This window comes from Atractosteus spatula, chromosome 16 (assembly GCF_055471065.1).
Source record: "Atractosteus spatula isolate fAtrSpa1 chromosome 16, fAtrSpa1.hap1, whole genome shotgun sequence".
NCBI lineage: Eukaryota > Metazoa > Chordata > Actinopteri > Semionotiformes > Lepisosteidae > Atractosteus > Atractosteus spatula.
In genome coordinates this window covers 6,042,112-6,063,375 of record NC_142721.1, presented here as the reverse complement: position 1 = coordinate 6,063,375, position 21,264 = coordinate 6,042,112, and the positions used below count along the sequence as shown (strand labels likewise).

Genomic DNA, 21,264 nt, shown 5'->3' with positions numbered 1-21,264 from the left:
GTATTTTAGAGAACACAACATGTTTGTTAAAGCTGAACGAAAGTGTCAACTCTTGCCTCTAGTGTCACAGATCTCATGACATGTGGCACTGAAACACACTAATGATGAGGTATACATTTTAGACTTATTTTCCAGGTTTGAGAACATTGCTTTATTTCTATTGTTCATTCAACAGTGACTTCATGACCTAATGACAGACAATAGACCATGCCTGATCTATGTGGTTTCTGCATATAATGCAATATGCTAACAAATTCAATTAGAAATAAATAAACTCAGGCTTGTTAAGTTGTTCAGAGCCTCTGCAACTTCATATTTTTTTTCTCATTATAAGGTAGACTAAGTGTGTGCTGCATGCTCTCATGTGTTTAACTGTTAAATTCTTTACGACACCAACAGGCATCAGTGTGTGAGGAAGGGAGACTCAAACAGTAACATATACAGATAGCACACATTTTAGCAAAAAGGTCACATATTTAATCATGATTGTTACTCCAAACCTGTCATAATCCTAAGAGAAATCACCACAGGGTCAAAGGAGATAAACAAGGATTCCAGTTCCAAATAAACAAAGGAGTCACTGTCGCCAAAAGCCTAGAAGGTCTAAGAAAAAAATAAATTTAGTGTTGATGTTTCTGGAGTACTTGAAAATTTGCCTCAGGGGACAAATGCATCTGTTATTCAGAAAACCCTTTGGATCAGAATAGTAAAGCACTGCACAGCTGACAGTATTTGAGAACAGTGAAGATAACTGTGTCTTGTGACGGGCAGGAATATTTCTGAAGAGAATGTGTTTGGGATCGCCACTGCTTGAAGAAAGGTTACAAATGAGAGGTGGTCAGAGCAGGTTATGCAAACATCCCATCCAACTATTTCTTGATTGAAATTGGGATACTGGCTTCAACAACATGGCTGGGCAGCTTGTTCTACACTTCCAAAGTCCTTTGGGTAAAAAATAACCTCCAGTTCCTGGTTTTAAATGCACTTCAACATGGTTTTCAGTAGTGCTCTCTGGTTACTGGTTCTTTTGACCAACACCCACTGCACAGAGAATGGCAGAGTTTCCACACTTAAATAACAGATGTCTTTCCTTGGGTTAGTGAGACACATTACTGAAAGGGTAAGAGGAGAAAACTGTGTTAGTTTGCTAACAGAAAAAGGATAAGCAGAAAATAATTCCTTGCTGAATAATATAAAGTACTGTAATGGATCCTAAGAATGTTGCATCTGATGTTGGGCATTGCTGTAGCGAGATGACTGGTAGAGACCCAGTTGCAAGACTTGGGGGGATCTTCGGGAGATCCTGGAGAGAGGAGATGGAGGTGAGGAAGCAGGGAGAGATCAGAGGGAGAGATGCACAAGCAGGCTTAGGCTAGGAGAGGGAGGAGAGGGAGAAGGCTGTTGTTTGTAGAGAACTGTCTGTGGAGAGGAAGGCGGAGGAGACCAGCAAAAGCTGTCTGGAAAGTAGGCAGCAGGGCAGCTGGGGAGAGTCCGCCAGGAATATACAGACTGCGGAATAGCAGGCTCTGCAACGGGGCCAACAGAGGTTTGAGATCCCGAGGTGCTGGTGAGAGGATTTCCGGGGAATGACAGGTCTCCGCTGGATCAGTGCTTGCTGAATATTAAGGGAAAAATCTGGGGTTTAAAGAGGTGTGTGAAAGGAATTATACCCCTGCGTATAACAGGGATCTCAGCCGCCCGGGCTGGGGGAGTTCTCCTTTAGCTCAGCCGGCAAGTTCCCTGTTGCGTGACGCCGGAGACCCGGGTTCGCACCCAGGCAGTGAGGGACGAACTGGCAGGGCAGGAGGGGCAGGGGCGGGAACCCCCAGAACCGTCACACGTGTAAGCAGTGGCCTGAACGCAGTTCAAATGTCAGAGTGCCAGTCTAGTGGAGAGCCCTGCCTCCATTAGACCCCATTAGCCCAGTTAATGGGATGACTGGCCAGTGGACTGATGCCCGAGATTGATAAGTAATTGGTCTAATTGAAATCCCGTTCACACGGGGCTGGAGGAAGGCTGAATCCCTTCTGAATGTGCTGGTCACCCCTGGCAACGGCAGGACCGGATCCGCTCCCAGCCTGGGCGTGACAGAGAGCATCTATTTAGATTTTCCAAAAGATTTTGATTATTTTCCACACACAAAAAATAATAATTCTCAACTTGCAGGTGGTAGGCATTCAAAGGGCATGGATATTCTGAACTGGTTAAAGAATAGAAAAAAGTAAAAATGAGAGGTGAATGTTCATATCGGGGTTACAAGTGGAATGCAGTACAAAACTTTATGCTGGTGATCTGGAAGCAGTCCAGATAAGAGCAACCAGTTACATTCTTCGGGTTGAGAGGCTAGAAAACTCTATTTAGTGTTGAAGGTTTAACACAATAAAGGGACCTGATTCAAGCATACACTATCTTCAAAGCATTCACAAAGTGAAAACCCATGGATTTCTTCAAGAACAGAAAAACAGCACTGCAGGCAATTCTCTCCTGATTGAGATATAAAAATCCCAAAATAATGTTAAAGGATGTCTTGGTTACTGGGACGGCTAACCCTTACCTCAGCCAGGGGCTTAATAACATACATCTTTCCAGCTAAGGGTTTGCACAAGGGTAAATGTTGCAATCAACATAAATATTTACAGTAACTTGTTCTTGGGCAGTGGCAGTGCTTTCAACAACTTAATTAAGGGTATTTCATTTGCATTTCAGTTTTGATTTAAAATCCACACTTTTAATGTATCACGGAAGAACTGCCAATGATTAGTAGAACATTAACTGTAATTGCAATATACAGTAGGTCTTAAAAAAGTGAAGATGGGACTAAATTCACATTAAAACCCTGTTTACAGACATGGAAACATTTAAAAAATGCTGATAAAGGATGTATAATTTAATGGTTAAGCTAATTGTAACCCCAGCCTGGGGCTTATTGACAAATACAGCTTTCCAGTTTAGGGATTGCATAAGTGTAAATATTACAATTACCATAAACATTTGGCGTGTTTTGGGTAGCAGTAGCACCTGAAAAAAATTAATGAAGCCTAATTCATTTTTATTTGAAATTCATACTTTTGCCATTTAAACTTATAATACTAACTGCCTCTATAGTACAGGTCTAAAATATAAAGTGAAGATTGTACTAAATTAGCATTTAAAAGCCTTGTTAAAGACATGGGAATAGTCTTCACAGAAAGGCGTGTGAGAATTTGGAACAAACCTCCGAGCAATAGCTTTGAAGCCGACTCCTCTGAATTTTTGAGAAATGGCTGGATGGGTTCCTTTGATCAATCAGATACTAAACCCCCCCAAAAAATACATAGATGTAACAAACCACCTCCTGTTTTTCACAAACCTTATGTTCGTGTGTTTTGGCTCTGGAGCCTTTCTTCAGGTGTGTACAGAGCACAAGGAGACAGCAGACAGAGGAGAGAAAGACACAACAGTGATGAGGTGAGGAAGGGGGTGGGGGTGGGTAAAGGGGTTAATTAGATAAAAAGGTAAAGGACAGATTACAGGGAAGTGTGAAAGGCAGCGATCTGTAGATAGACGATTAAAATGAGATTAGCTGGTAGCTGAGTGCAGGGCAAATGTTGAACCCAGTCTAACACGCCAAAATCCATCTCTGACACGAAATAAGCAGCATAACCTTTGATAAACACTATTTCAAGCTATTATCTTCATTTTTTCTAGCAGTTAACATAAAACAAAGAAGGAAAGAAGGCCTCACAGCTCTCCAACCATTAGGGTAGAATAATTAGCATTTTGTTCCAAAAACAATTATATTGTTCTTTTGTATTTTTTTTAACTGCAACACCCTTCCACTTGGACTTGACACACTCAAGAAATTGATTTAGGTTTTCATCCTAAGGCATTGATTATTCCAAATGTACCAAGTACTGCTTTCAGGATTGCTAAAATACATTTCACACAAGGCTTGTAGAATACTGTCAAAAGAGACAAGAAGAACAAAGATGAACAAAGACCTTTTAGTCCCACTTCAACCCCTTCAAAACACATTGGAAAGAAACAGGTGTGATAATGTGTTCAACAATACAGAGGCTTTATGTGAATGAACCTCAACCTAATGAAATCAAAGCTAATGATTCTGCTACTGTATAGCATGGCTATTAGGAAAGCAAATTTGATTTCCAAATGACAAATTATAATTTAATAAATTCTAATTTATTTGGATCTATTAAATTGTAACTGATCAGAAATGTAATGTAGTATAACAGCTATTTAAAATCTATCCTCTCGGCTGTGACCCTCTCAGGAAAAGTGGATTGAAGATGGGTGAATGGACCGAGAATCCACTTGGTAGACCAGTCATGGCACCGTGATGTAACTTTCCTTTCCCACATCCCAAATTACTCCTTGCACAAAATCACTTCAAATTAAGATAATACACGTCCCTCAATGCTAAAAGAACGGATTTTATTCTTTATATGTTTTTTTACATATAATTTTTTTTTGTTTTGCTTACTAAAAGAGAAGCTTTCTTAGATGTTTTTTTTCCCTTGCTTCTAAGGTACACTATAACACTGTAACTTCTTTTTCTGCAGGTTTTGTAGGTTTGCACTGCAGAGGTGGTATACAGAACTTCACTAGCTGCAGTATTCCATTACAAACCATAAATCAGTGAAGATATCCTTCTGGCACGCAGCAGAAAACTTTTTCCTCAGCGCTTACACTTACAATCCTTTGTGCATTGAGCAATGCAATTTTCCTCGTAATGTTCCGAATCTTTCACATATTTGTTGTTGTGGGAATAGCTGCAGTGCCTTTGTATATACATATATTATGCACAATGGAATGACCACAGGTAAAACGTGGTTTTGGGAGAAAAGAAATCCTCAAGAAAGGGATTAAATATTCAGCCCCAAATCTACTGACACACGTTTCAGTATCCGCTTATTGATGTTTCAATGAGGCTGCTCTAAATATCAAGGAGTGGGCACAGAGAGAATGAGAGAGAGAGGAATTTTCCAGGCCCGGAGCTGTGTGTGCATGTGTCTTCATATATTTGTGTGAGGGAGACGTGGGAGTATATACTGTACGTAGCTAAGGTGGAACAATAAAACTCGTCCATTGAGTCACACCAAAAATACCCCTGTACTTCGCCTTCTGCCCTGCTGGGAAACAAACTTGCACGCAGCTGCAGTGAGGAAGGAAAGGACGTCTATATCTTTTGTCAGGGGGGAAATCAGGAGTTTCAATTCTTAGGATGCTCAGAGGGAAAAGCAGGAAGCCACCTTGCAGGAAAAGTGAAGGGGGAGGCTTGTTAGACTGTTTCCTTCATTTGTTTACAGGAACTGCAATTTATCACTCAAATCTTTCATCAGACGGCTCTCTTCCCCCTTCCCTTTCTCTGCAACCTTGGTCCATTCTGCTCTTACCTACCATATTGATATTTTAGGCTTAAAATGTAATTCAGCGGATCACATTTCGGCATTTTAGAATCTCAACCAGCCCAGGCATGTGTATTACGTTGTGCGTCTGTTTCCAGGCCCTAAAATGTACAGGGCTACTCCTACACCTGGTTTAAAATCAAGAGCGGGGCGAAACTCAGGAGAAGCAAAACGAGGTGTGGAAAAATACCAGATTTCTTATGACCTCTGTCCTCTCCCTGTATCTCAAGTCATTTAGATTAGGTTTCATGCCCATGAATGATTCAGGATAATAAAACATCAGAACATACATTTTAGAATGCACAGCGTGAGACTCGGGCTTACTATGCTCCAGCTCTGGCAGGGGAATTATCTCACCATTTAAAAATTAGAAGATACTACACCATTGGCGTGTGTTCCTTATCTACAAAAGTGAGATGAAAGCTTAACTGATGGGACTCTCCAAACACATAGCTACTACAGATGTGTGTGGACATCCAGGTTTCTCAAATTAACAAACACAAGCTCTTGAGGATTGCCCTTCTGTTGGTCTCAAACAATGTTACCAAACGGTATCTGTACATCTGGTATGCACACACATACAGAACATGTAACTCAAACGATTTAGCAAATTTAATCATTTCTTTCCTACAACAAACTTATTCACAGAGAATCACATTTGCTGTAATGTAGAATATCAGTAGATAGGATATGTGACATCACAAAAAAACACATCAGGAATGATATAAACGTGAGACTGTCCTTCACTTGTTTACAGGCACTGCAATTTATCACTGAAATCTTTCATCAGAAGGTAAACTCAAACAAACTCAAAGGCTAATGTATAAACCAAAACTGATAACAGCTCAGGGAGAAGAAACCACTATTAGTAAAACCAGCTACTGTAAAACCTCAAACTGTTCAGAGTTCAGAAAACAGGATCAATGCACCCTGAATGTGCTCAGAAGAAAGGATTCCAAGTACCATACATTTAAACTCATTGGTGTTGTCTGTTGAGGTTGCAATCTGAGGGACGCATATTGTATCATTAAGATTACCAAAAATTATGTGATGCCGTGCTCAATGCTAATGAATAAACCACAGAACTAAGTGCTGCTGTTGATTTTCAGTCAGGCCCCACCCTGTGGTCTGAGCTACAGAATAGCCTATTGATCCTTGCATGCAGGAATGCAGGGGAGATGAGCTTGATTGATAACAAGCATCTCTCAGGAGAGTCACTGAACCCAGGGCAGTGCTTCCCATGATGGATTTCCACACCTGGAACCTGGGTGTGTAGCAGAGAGTTATGGGCACATCTGGACGATGGCCTTTAAGACACAGGTCACGGTCAATCACCCAAAAGAAGACCAACGAATCGGGGATCTACAGGGTGTAAAGAGCCACTCCACCTAGTGACCACTTGGCCAACCTCTTACCTTATTTTCCCCAGTTAAAAAGGCAGTCACCCTTGTCCACAAATGTTTTCCTAGTTCAGCTCAAAGCTAACCTCCTGAAGAGAACATGAGGCTACAGCAGCAGCTTCTCTTTCTCTCTAACATTCGGATGCTGCACCAGGACTGGTTGGTATTGGGCCTGCAGAGCACTGATCGGACATCAGTTAGACAGGCCCTGTCAGTTCCTCCCTGCACGGGTGTTAAGAGTGCATGTCTGTTGGATGAGTGTTTCACTATTCAACATTATTGTTTTCGACAATTCAAATGTTTGATATCAATTTAATATATCTAAATAACAGTATTTACTTATGAGTATTTGCATGAAAAGTCTTCGTATGATACTAATGATAACAAGTTAGTATGATCAATTTCTCCAAGCCCAAAGTTTCTCATTTCACCTCAGACAGCCATGATCACGCTGATCTCTCTGCCTCTGTTCTCAAAGAAGGATTTCTCAACTCCCACAGCTGAAAGACAACAGAAACGAAACTCATCCTGAAACTCGGTTCACACCTTCCCCCTTCTCTCAATGAAAGAGTTATTTTCGTGTAATCTTCTCTCCTCTCATGCAGGTTTTGACTCCACACCTTTCTCCACCCCTCTCCACTTCGCACTTCCTGAGTGGCCTCTCAGCCGCTCTCCTCCACTTTTCCAGCTTTTGTTCTCCTGTGCTATTTAATCTATGTCGTCTACCCCGTCTTTCTCACACCTGAAGAAGGCTCCACAACTGAAGTGTTGTGTTTCCTTTCTTTTCTTCTCAGCACGGAATAAACTCGATACCTGTTCCTTTGCAGCCCACGCATGCTGACGCAGCTACCTACTTGAACATAATCAGTTTTATACCAAATGCGTAATCCTTGTGTTTGTATCTCTTTGTAATCTTGACATCCATTATATCTTGGTAACCCTCAAGTGAATGATCTGCTGTTTGTATCTAGGCAGACTGTTCATGCATTTCTATTGATTGTTTTTATGTACACATGTGGTGTTAAATGCATTCTGTGTATTTTGAATCTGTGTGCAGACTGTCTGTTATTCTGCTGATTGATTACTAATAGCAAAGAAAAGCTCAGGCAATTTACTGTTACAACATATAAATTGTGCCAATAAATTCACACAACTCCTACACCATGCAGTATCTGCTGTATTTTAGAACTGAAAGTATTAGAAAATGTATTGAGGCACACTGATCTTCAAAATATCCTTCTTTGCTGTATTGTTGAAATCCCTGTTGCTCTTATCTCTGGGGACATACATCTCATCATCCAAATTAGAGAATAATCAGTATGTGTTGGAAGGAGTATTTTAATTTTTGAAGTTGAGAAGAGAAGCACATGTACATCTGCCAGGGCTAGAGCACCAAGGGATTTACATTGTGGGTGTCACCCCCCTCTGAAAGCTAGACAGTGTGAAACTCTACCATGGCAAAGGTCTGGTCTTTCTGTGGGGGGGAGCTACAATACCTGCGGTGTAGGCAGTAGGGAGTATTTACATAAATATGACGCACATTAGCCTTTACCAAAGATTCATTCAAAAAAGGTGATGCCCTTCTATAACCAAGTTTAGAATATAGAACATATTCCAGTAATTAGGAAGTCTGAGTTAAGCAACATCAGTTCAGATGGTGTTACTTGGTGATAAGTTAGTCTGATTTTCTTAGTTAAAAAAAATATTGAACGCGAGCTACTTCAATTCAGGACAATGTGGCAGCAATGTCCTCCATACTCTGTACAGTTAGAATAGACATCTGGCCAAACTCTTTGATGCTGTCGCTGGACTTCATTACGTTATATACCTTCCACCCAGATGATAAAAGCTAACTGGGTCTACTGCTGTACTCTTTATTCAAGGGGAGGGGACGAGCCAAAATGCAGCCACGAAACATGCTCTCTGTTTGATTTTTGACTAAATGTGGATTTGAATAATTTTGTTTTAAAATGATATTTCGTAAACAGAGATGCCACTTTTGCTGTGTTGTATTTCCGTTTTACAAACCTTTGCTTCTATTTCATGTTAATAATTTTTACATTTCATAAATATGTGCTATAAAAAAATCAGTGCAATGGCAGAGCTATGCAAAGTTAGTAGGCCTGTACACTGAATTACAATGTAAACTACTCTTACATACTACAAGTCCACAGAACATGTCCTCATGTGTGTGCATACTGTATGTTCTCTTCTAATGACATTATACAAGGTTACAGTCGATTTCTCCAAAACCCTCTGAAGTGTGGCAGATTAAATCAAACTTCTCATTCAGTTCCTCAGTAGAGCAAGTATTGGCTTGAAATGTTGTCACTCAGGTACAAATCACATTGATTCAGGCTTGCTGCTACTATTGACTCACGTGTGATTATTCTTCCAATCAAAATAATACAGCAAAGAAATTTTAAAAAAATCAACACAGTGTGTATACACTTAACCGTCTCTTAAACGTTTTAAGTGGAATATTTAGTTCTAAACTACTGCAGCGTAATGCTAATTTTGGTCATTTTCCCCCATTTGATTGCCAGCCAACATCTTGATATACTATATTATTAAAGCATTAGTTGCAAGTAATAGTTTTGGTTACAGTATGTAGCAAGCTTGAAAAGGCATTCTTTGTGTTTTTGATACTTTCAGATTACAACAACAGTGTTTATAAATTGAGTTTTATATATACAAACATGCTCAAGTCATTTATAAAGGGGAAAAAAGGTTCCAACTATAGGTTCTAGGCCTTGATTACTGTATCTTAAAGTAAAACCGTCTAAACTTCTTTTACTGGAAGACAAATACGCCCTGTTTTCTAAGCTGCAGTTGCTTATTTAAAACTACACACTGGATAGTTTGGTTTCCTTATCTTATACTGAATACAATTACTAAGCCAAACATTGTTTTTCTGTTTGGTCAGCTCAGATTTACACATGTGCCTTCTGCTCGAGTGTAAATAGCTCAAACTGCTATGCAGTGGAAGTTTTACTGTTTTCTTACAGCAATTTCGAAACTCTCACAAAAGACAGCAGGGTCCCCTGACCTTAGATCTGTGTACTTCTCCATCATCGTCTTCTCCTCCTACTCCCAGGATTTTGCGGGTTTTCAGGCGGCTGACCAGGTCTGTCTGGCTGTGCTTCTTCATCAAGGGGGGGTGCGGTTTGGTAGCCATGTATGTCGCTGCTGACCAGCACTCCAGAGACTCTGGGGACACAGAAGGCAGAGTGTCAGTGACACAACAGCCCCACGCTTCACTGCCCACCTCTCCCACTTACACATCAGTCAGATAAGACAGCTAAGTCATACTGCGTATGTGAGGAGGTATGAATGTGCCAGTTCCTATACATCCCTGCGATGTGAGGAAACAACCACCACCAACATCCTATAAAAAAAATCAATTCAAATGCTACAGCCTCTGCACAAAAAATATTGAAAATCTTAAAATATTTCCACACTTAGAATATGTACTGTAGGGACAGTGACCTATGAAAAGCCTCAGAATCACGAAAATACTTTTTCTAGATGAGCTAAATTTTTTGTAACATTACCATGCTGATCTTAAAAATCTGCTAAACTCAGAGCTATAATGTCATAAAAAATACAACTCATATCCTACGTACTGCATTCAATGTCCTGCACATACAGAATATAGAAAATACAGAAAGACGCTGAATTTCTAGATGTTCCATGAAAGGTTGGCAATAAAACATGACTTACAGATGACAAGAACACTTAAGATTCCAGGATATTAAAAGTGCAATGAGTGCATATTTTATTTCCATATTCTACTTTGTTGGTTCAACGCATGTAACTTGTCTCAAGAAAAAAACTTATCTTTTACATCTACTTACTCAGGAGGAGGGGAAGAGTTTAATGGTTGAAATCTATCTTAGCACAAGTGAATAATCTATTAGTCTTTGTGGCTTTAGACCAAAATATTGTGTAAATTTATGTGCAGCAGGTGCTGCTATTTCCTTCCCCAACTTTTCTAATAGAAGCCAGGCGGCTACTGTGGGGGGAAAAAGTGTGCATTTCTGCGATAAGAAGGGAAGAATAACTTGCTATCCGAGATGCTCTGAAAGAGAAACCTGCTCTGTGAAGAAAAGCCTTCTGCCTCTTGGCAGAAAACAATATTGCATAGTTACACTAAGAGCACCGCACGCACTGTACCAGCATGCATCTGGGAATTTCTTACAGAGATCAGACTTATAATGTTGCCTCTTCAAAAGATGTTTCCAGACGTTCTCCCAGATGCTTACAACAGAAAAGAGGGCCAGTTTTAGAAAACACACTTATTAATTCAAAACCAGAAATTTAAAAAGGTATGGAAATAAGAAATACAGCAATTTATTATTTACAGCAAAACAGGGAGGGTTCCTAAAATAATGCACAGTTGCACATGTAAGAGTAGGACCCAGCTGTTAAGTGCACTGGAGCTGTTTGTGAGAAATGCGAATGGATTTTGAGGCAGGCGGGAGGAATTGGGAGAGATGAAACACCATGGAGAGCAGGTACAGAACCTCCAGTCAGTAAAACCCAGTGAGACACCGAGCCAGGCTGAGTGCTCGGCACGCGTTTCAGCTTCAAGCCACACCAATCATAATCACCAGCTTCCACCTCTGAGATCAGCGCAGTCTGGTGCGCACACACACAGCTGCTTCGCCCAAAACATCCATTATGTGCTTTGAACCGTGCACTTTTTGACACAGCACAGGCCCTGTAAATCCATGACATATATAAACATTCATACTGTAAGTCAATGTCCCTAGAGAGCAGCACCTCGCACACAAAAACAAGTGTCACATATTTCCAGATACTGTCTTCTCCCTTTGGTAAAACCAGGCACGCACCGCACAGAAGCGGATGACCCAACACTTACTGTAAATGCAAACAATTTCTACTTATACTTAATATTAGTAATATTAGTAATGATATTAGTAATAGTAATTAGTAATAGTATTAGTAATAATTAGTATAAGAAATTTCTACTTATACTTAATAAGTAGAAACTATAACCAACAAACAACTACACATTAACAGGAATGTCTGAAATCTGTAGGTTTGGGAGATTTCAAATGTGCAGGCATACAGTATCTTGAGCAATAAAACATTTCAAGTGGGGTAATAAATCACGGCATGAAAAAACATGGCCTAGGACACCATAATAACGACATTGTTCCCTTGCTAAAGCTGAAACATCGATAAAATGTAACAAAAATGGTGCAAATGAGTAAAGAGGCGAAGTCGAGCTGCACAGGGATCAGATCTCCTGCTTCCGTCCCAGACGCGGCTGCGCGCACGCCGGCCGGGGTGAAATCTGTCCCGTGCGCTCGGGACCAGGAGAGCTGCCCGGCCCGAGGCACCCGCGCACCCGCGCTCGGGCCCCGTCTCCCGTTCCGCCGCGCGCAGCCGCCAGGCCTCCCCCCGGAAACCGCAGCAGAAAGCACCTCTTCGGTACAAAAAAACTGCCTCTCGGTCTTGATTTCCTTCTCGTCACATTTAAAAACCCGAAAAGTTTTTAGAAACCGCTAAGCACATTTCTAAATTTAGAAACGACAGTATTGAAAGACAAATCCCCCAAGACCTGTTGCAGCTAACCATTAAACTGCTCCTACTCCTATTAAACATAAAACCTAACACATTTGTGCTAAACACAAATTAACAAAATTATTCAATTAGCAATAGACAACAAACTTCCCAGTCGTCTTCTTGTGCTGTGTGATGTAAGATAAAACACAAAACCCCCCAATTGAGCCAAGAAAGTACCAATCAGTAAAACACTGTAAATGCCTATTCTGCAGTTGGTGATATGCAACTAGGCCATCAGGAAAGTCTTTATAGTGACATGTTTTTTTAACATATTTCACAATGCGGGATGCAATGGTTAGGGGTGGTCATATTTCCCAGATCTGATGACTTATGTGCAGGTAACAAAGAAAAAGTACCTTATACAGGTATTTAAGAATAATATTTGTAGGCTACTGCTAATAAAAGATATGGTTGAGTTCTATGTGCAGAATCTCTACAAGTCTATACCTCCATTTGTTAATTATCTCTAAAAGCTTTATTTATGAAGAGCATGTATCTCCTTTGTGACGCTCTGAAGAGTATTAAACTGCTGCTGACACAGTCCTTTACAATGCTTGAGGAAACAAAAGGAAGAGCTGGTTCAATATTTTAAGAAATATTAAGACAATTAATTTCCCAGCACTACAGTAAGAGCTTTTCACAATTTCTGAAAGTGACAGTGTAATGGAGATCTTCGTTGCTTTAAAGGGCAATAATACAGTTTAATGCCAAACTAAATAAAGATGTGAAACAACAGTAAGGCATTATAAAGCTACTGTCTGTACTGCTGTTGCTGTTCAGCTGAATATGAAGTACCAATTTGATCATAACTGAAATATTTAATGTATTTCAGAGAGCCTTGTAGGTTTGCACACAAAGTACACAATACTGTGTGTTTATTTATAACAAACACTGATACTTAGAGTGTTCAAGCAGAAAAGCATTTATCCTTCCATGTTTCACTTCAAGAGCTTAACCACATTCATCTTTTGTGTACTGCCAGTGTAGCTGTCTGTCAAACACAATGCATGGTGAAATTTCTAACAGGCTGCAGCTAGGCCATTAATCTTTGTATTAAAGACTTAATCATTACCCCGTTTTATAAACGTTTGCTGTACATTCATATTGGTTTTGTATAGAATGATCAGTCATGGACTGTAAAGAGAAAATACATTTCACCCTAAAAAAAGATTACTCCTACTTCTCTCCGTCCTGACCTGAAAAATATTTAATCTTTTGAAAAATCTGAAGTTTGTAGCTTTGATTTACAAAGACAACACAAAACATACTTTTATTCATGAAGTGATAAGCTATGGACAAAAAAACTCTCTGACAAGATATTTACTTGCACTAGAACGACATTTGCAACTACAATAGTACCAAAGCTTTAGGCATAACTGACAGTACAGTACTTTCCTACTGACCTCCATTCTGTTTAATTAGTTTCCACCACATTAATAATTCTGAATTTATGGGTGAGTTGACTACTGCACATTTCAAGCCAGTGGCTGAAAAGCCTGTTGGGAAACAAACTCAGTTTAATTACAATTTAGATATGACTCTTGACACTCTACTTTAATGAACAGCACCAACAAACAATATGGTCATCTTATTATTGTCAAACAGCTCGCAGCTCACAAGGGTCATCAAAAATAACTCTCTCATGCTCACCCTAGCAGACATGCACAAATTCTTTAAAAGTCTACACAAAGACTGGCCAGAAATAAATTAATTCATTTTAGCTATTGAACCAAAACAAGGAAGCAAACTATTTATAAGGCAGAAAATCCTGCTGAACACTATAGTGCTTATTCTGTAAACTCAAAGTGATGTCCATTCAACAACAGCTGTATGAAATGCTAAAAAAAACAATTTAACTGGTAACCCTTGACATATCTCTTCAACTTTGGGTGGCTGCATTTCAAATTTTACCTACAGGAGTAGCACAAATGACAAAGACCTCTGGGACATCAGAGACCTTAAGTCAATGTCTTTGTCTAATCTCAGGACCCTCCTGGTCTAAACAGCTGTGCTCACGTCTCGACGTCTGCTCTCAGATACGCGTGTCTGAGATTGGCTCTTATAGAAACCAGCCATTTTTCTCATATGAGATTTAGTGACTGGCCAGCCTATAACTCCTTTGGTGTTTGTCTAAGCTGCAGCTTAAAGAAAAAATGCAGTACCCCCAACAGCTCACTTTAAATCCATTACCCTTTTACTTGGATGAATTGCTAAATAACTGTTTGCTGCAACTGTACTGGCTATGTCAAAGTGGTAGGCAGATCCTGGTACTTAGAAATGCATGTATTTGAAATGATAGGTACCACCAAGAAAAACATACAAAAGAAGAAATAAAAATCAGCCTTCCTTCCAATGGACGTGGAAGTCTTTGTACATTTGAAAACCATATATTTCAATGCAGAAATGTATTCATCTGCAAATTTTCCACCTACTGCACTCTTTTCACCCTGTTACCCCTACTGGCCTATACTCTGTAGTCCAGATGAATTTATCTACACAACTGGGACAAATGCTCAATTCAAAATGCAAAGAAGATATGCCTCTGCAAAAATCTGAAGCTTCAAAAGGCATTCAAGGCATTTACAGGATTAGGTATAGTAATGTCATCATGCATTCATGTGAACAGCAGAAGGCATTAGCTAAATTATATTCATCTCCTGTGAATTCTACAGGTGGTTAAAGGGCAGTGATCAAATTTACAATATTTTCACTTTACTTCTGCTACAAAAAATTTTTAATACATCTTCATTTCTATTGTTAACTGCTTAGCTGCTTCTAAAAAAATCTGTTATTCTAAGAAGCAAAATCATGCGCCTGCATGAACTGTTAAATAAAGACAAAACTGTTAGAATTATGTTTTTTGTTTGATTAGTTGTATTTATTTCAGGTGCCAAGCCATTCTTCTCCCATTCTAGCTTACTGTTTTGTTAGCTAGCTTACTGTTACCGTTACTGTCCTTTTGTAAAATCTAAAGTATTTTAGTATTTAAAATAATGAGTAATAAATGTTTTATCCCTTTTATGTGAATTGCTTCTAAATTGCATCAGGATACGTTCCTTCCAGACTATGTTTATGATAATCCTCGACTTGAGATGTATTGAAACTGCAGAAATACACACTTAGGTCAGTAACACTTGCTAACCACAGGACTCTAGTGAACAAGGGGCCCTTGCTGCTGTTTGTTTGCACTGCAGCTCCTTGAATCACATGGAAACATGACCAGAGACCGAGAGCACACTAGCAGAGGTAGCTGGTTTTAAATTATTAAATAGAGAGGTAGTTGACATGCTTTTTTCTTTCAGAAGTGCATGAAAATTTTTTAGACCCGTGTCTCTCAAGGGTTGACACACATTTGTGTGTGACAAAGCAGCCAATAGCATTACACCTGCATCAGTTACATGTCAATCAGTTGCTGGAACTGTTACACCTAGCATAGCACTGGTGTAGACTAATGAAAACAGAGTCCACAACAGAAAACATAATTCAGTGTTAAAATATCAGACTTGTTGTAAAGTGAACAGGACTTTAAGGTATAATGAAAGTACTAATCCTTTCTCGAGCACATTCCATTAACAGACAGCTGTACAGGAAGCTGCTTGATTGGATTAGAAAGACAGAGATATAGGTACAAAGGCATACCATTATAAATGGAACAAGTAGATATTAATTCCTCACTGAAATATAAAAAGAAAAAAAAAGGATTTTAGCCATGAAACCTTCTTTGGGTTTGAAGGCTAAAAGCCAAAAGGTTGTTTTTCTTCTTTCATTTTACGTTGCAGCCTGGAATTAACCTCGGCCTCTTTCTTTGAAGCTCACTCAATGATGCAGCTCCACACTCTATCATTATTAATGATAAACTTTCAACTAAACTGAAATATACAGTGTAATTTTAATCTAAATTATGTACAATTTTTCTTCAGGACATCAAATGTATCTGAGCATTTCACACATGAAATACCACTTCTATGCACAACAAAGATAAAGTCAGGCAAACAAAAACTGCGGCAATTTCATCCTGTTAATACAGAAATTGATTTAAGTAATCTTAATTGAGAAGAATGGATTAATGGATTGGTATGGAATATGTCACAAATATAAAACAACAACAGGGAAAAAATATATAATGGGTTCATACTAGTAATGCACAGAAAAAAGACAGGATCTCAGAAGCTGCACAAGGTTCAGCCTTTCCAGTACAGGGATGAGAGACCTTTAAGAAAAAAAGTCTGATACCAGAAACCATGTTGGTGGACCAGGAAAATAGCAAGATGTGACCAACTGACCATCTGATGTCTGTTCTAATGTCAATGTTGTGGTGAACTTAAATATAATAAGATGCTATAGTAGAGTTCAGAACCGCTGAGTGGAAGTTAATTAAGGCACAGAGACACATACAGAACAGTATGTTCAATATGCTGAACAGTCAACAGGAGACAATTAAGGCAAAAAGGGTTTAGAGACTGTGAAAGGAGGACTATACAAAACCAGATACCTGAATAACCAGTGGATGTGAGTTCATGAATACAGAAGCAGCAGTTGACAGCCAAATTACTAGGTGAGGGTCAAACGATTCAGAAATCAGTCTTCAAGATTACCTTCATGGTGAAAAAACAGTATTTAAAAAGATGAATAAAGAAAATATATTTAAAATTCCAGATACTATGCTTTAACTGGAGGGGGAATAATTGTGTGCAGAAGTACTTTCAATCTGTATAAAGCTATATGCATAGGAAGGTGTTGCCAGTCGCCTATATACTGTATATGTATATAAAGTAGATACTGTACATACCACCTGTTTGTCAAGCCACTTGACCTTCCCAAAATTCTTCTACAGATTGTGTCTCCAGATATCCACATTCACAACATTCCCGCAAGCGTCTTGATTTAATTTTGGCATCTAAGTAACCATCTGTTTTGTTTCTTGAGATCTAGTTGGGTATTTCCTGTTTGACAAAGTTGCTGTGTATTCAATTTTAGTCCCTTGCATCATACAGTAACATCACTGTCACATAAAAATGTTTGTGCTACAAACTCTCCAGTCTTTACTTGCTACACTGTCATTTATGATTCCTGTATTTAAAATGATGAAAAAAATATAAAGTTTTGCTAAATTAAATTATATGGGGTTTAGTAAGCAAACTACCTGGCGTTAGTCTTTCCAAGCAGCTTTTGTATCCATTCTTTCCTAGTTAAATCTCAAACAGTTCCTGATAAAGAACTGCTACTGCAATAGCCCTCTATAGCTTTTATTTCATTCATTGATTTGTCTGACTTTTATTCTGCAGTGTCCACCCATGGCTTGATCCCATAACCTCTAGTCCTCAGCTGAAAGCCACTATTCCAAGCTGCTGTCACTCCTACCACCTTTTCTTATTTTACACACACTGCACACAAGCTCGGTGTCAGGAAGTCACCTGCATTCAAATGCTGGAAAAACCTTTACACTGGTCTTGACATAGAGGGGAAAATAGTATTTAATTATGATTCTTCATATTCTGTTTCCCAGAGAACACCCGTTGAGACTCAAGCAGCATATTTACAATGCACCTTTCACTGGGAAGTATTTTATTTCTAAGCCATGAATTATGAGCTCACAATCGGAAACTCACCTGTGCTACTGTATATTCCATTTATCCTGCAGCTACTGCTCAGCATTGTTAGGTGATAAGAAAGGGGAAATGGGACGTGTTTTCTGAGAGCACTGTCCTGTACAGTAAATGGCTCTGAGGGTCAAGCCTGGATATGGTCAAGCCTGTTTGAATGGTGACAGCAGAAAAAAGACCTACCTATACCAACCTAAATACTGGACACTAGTCCAATTACCGGTATAATTTAGTCCATTACAGTGATGGACTAATAGGGAGAAAGAGAATGCAATAGATGTTGGACAGGGTGAAAAGCACTATACACCCAATTATATGTGAATGTTAATCATTAATTTAAGAACCACCTTAACAAATGAAGAGAAAAAAATACAAATAGAAAATAAAAATAATCATGAACATCCATTCTTGTATAACATATGGAGATTTAGGAAAAAAAGCGTTCTTATACTGACGTACACTACTTCAAAAGGATTACAAGGAATACAATATGATACATTGTTCTTCTTGATTGTAGGATTGGATATCACCACCTACCACCTTCACTATTGTACTCTCATTGCAATACATTTACCAATAATTATGTGGTTCTATATATCTTGAAAATTAAGATTTCTTATTTGATAAACCATTAATTTTAAGCCTGACTCTACTAACCAAAGGAAATACAGAAATCTGTACTAAAGAAGGTAGTTGATGATCTGAAACTTCAGCCTTTTATATAAATTGAAAATGCTGTTACATCTCTATAAAGTCTTCCTCAACAGTAATATGTTGGAGCTCATGTTGCCTAGCAACCCTACCTCCCATTAGTGAGAAGATTCAAGAAACTCTCAAACATCAGAACATGAGCTTTAGATTAATGTATTTTTTCCCAATTAGTGATGTGCTAGCATAATTAACATAAACATTGTTTCATTTAATTATGATTATTGCCTATATTCCTTTTATAAAGAAAAACTGGTAACTAAGAAGATGGCGAAAGGTGGCACGGAAATAAGTACTGCTGTCTCACAGCTCTTGAGTGACAGATTCAATTCTGGACTTAGGTTCCTGAGAAGTAAATTGCTCAGCTCAAATCCTCCCTACAGTAGCAGTACCCTGGGGTAGGAAATCACCATTTGTTATTATTAAATAAACCAAAGATTCTAGTGAGGGAAAAGCATGGAGTATTCAATTATTTCTATTTGTGTTTGCAGCTAGTTTCTTCTCCCTTGAGATCCATCTAAAAACAAAAATCTAAAAAGTTAAACAGACAAGAATTACACTTCCAGTTTTATACTTCAGTCTTATACTTAAGAATCCAATAATTTGGGCATACAGCTGCATGCATGCACATTCGACATTGACAACCACCAGAAGTTTATTTCTACTGTTGACATAAAGAGTAATGAATTGCACACTTAAACCTACTGGAAAGTCACTGTACAGACACACAAAGGGGCCTTTCTAAAGATCTTTCATGGAATGCTACCCAATAAATAAAGATTAGTTACACCACAAAGAATGCCACTGGAGCCACAGTAGTCAAAATCTTTTTAGGGGAATTTCTCTCATCTTACGACTGAGAAGCAGCTACCTCCAAAAATAGTCAGTGGCCACAATACATCAGCAAGAAGATCATTTACTGTACACCCAAACACCTCATCCATCTAAAGGGAGGCACAAAGCTTCCAATCCCCCTTGCCCACACGTCGCCTCTTCCAGAGCTGACTTTGTCTGCAGACGTGATCATTACATTCAGCTGCATCCAGTAGCCTCACTGTCTGGCACGCGTCCATTGGAACGTGAAAGCAAAGCCACAAAGGCACTACAGTGTCACACTCTGCAATCAGTTTCCTGCTGCGTCTGGGCAGGACTGGAGGAAATCCCTGGGCCAGCGCCTGGCAGGTTTAATGGAGCACTGTGCTCTTCGGCTTCACAGAGAAGCACTGGCTTGCTCTGCACTGTGCTTGAAAAACTGTGGCTGAAGATCACCAATGAGAACTGCGTTTTCTTTCAGCACGGTTCTGTCTCTGAAAAGACCTTTCCTGGAAATGCCACTGCTCTGTTTTACCAGTCTAAACATTCTTGTACTTGGACTATTATTTAATTTGCACTGCAGTCAGGTAAAAACTATTCAATACAAAGAGTTTTTAATACCACTAGTGTAACAGCATACTGTAAAAGTACTATGCATCAAAAAGGTATGTAACAGGCACTATACAGTACATGTAAATTGTACAGTACAAATATAACTAGAAATGCATGTGTCTTTATGTATCTGTGATGCATTGGAACACGAAAATCGCAATGCAGAATCTCACATATTTTGGAACCATTGCTCATATATGAATAAAGAAAACACATTTTAGTTCATAGGTCTAGTCTTTGGTAGAAAATACTGCAAAGGTGGTTTCCAACAAGAAAAGAAGACGCCCAGATATGTCTTCTAAACATTAAGCTTTTTTTTCACTGGGTCACTACCCCCACCCTTCTCCAAGATGACTGAAACCATTTTCACGTGAACTAACACCTACTCTGCCAGATGAGTACTAAAAATAGCCAGAGTTGTGCTAATTTCACCTCATCAATTTGCATTTCACCACGTAAACTGACGAAGAGAAATGAAAGAGCTTATTAGGTCTCACTCTGGAATTGAATAACTTCTTAGGGAAAGCAAAGACTTATGTGAAATGAAAATCTGTAAAGTGTTTTAAAAAGGCAGTAGAATCTAAACAAAAATGTCATTGCCCCTTTCAATGCTGTATGAGATAATAACATACAACAGATTAATTTTAAATACATTAAATTACTCTGAAGTGAGTGATATTGCAGAACTTTAGGTCTGGTGCCATTCTTGAGCTGTATTTAGTCTAACAGCGAATTAGTGTCTGAGTAACAAAGATGCTAAACTTCTATTATGAGGAATGATGGTATTTGTCAAAGCAGGGAAGTCTTGGATAAGCCACAGCACCTTCTCTTTAGAGCTCAAAGTAAACAGCAACCCTGAGCCCAGTAGATAATGCGGTAGTTCAAAGTGTGGACAAGAAGAATTTAAATGTGGATATATTATATGTGAACAGTTATATAATATATATATGAACTTATTGTTTCAATAAATAGTTGGATAAAGTAATTAGATACTGAAAAACAAAGGATCTGTAACCACTCTTCTGTGTGTGTAATCATCTAGGATATAAATCAAAACCAATGGCCTACTTGCATGAAAGTCTACTTGCTCTGGTCATTTATAGAAACCTTGTCGTCTTTCACAAAATA

General features: G+C 38.9%; 1 protein-coding gene across 3 annotated transcripts in view; it reads right to left on the bottom strand.

Annotated features, from left to right (window-relative positions):
• The window catches only part of LOC148819445 (tumor protein p53-inducible protein 11-like), a 71,595-nt gene that overhangs the window by 13,796 nt on the left and 36,535 nt on the right, over positions 1-21,264 (bottom strand). For all 3 annotated transcript variants that reach the window (XM_088935049.1, XM_088935048.1, XM_088935047.1), the window contains one exon: positions 9,855-10,015. In XM_088935049.1, coding sequence (XP_088791175.1) covers positions 9,855-9,983 — 129 coding nt within the window. In that variant the 5' untranslated portion in view covers positions 9,984-10,015. The remainder of the gene's footprint in view (positions 1-9,854; positions 10,016-21,264) is intronic.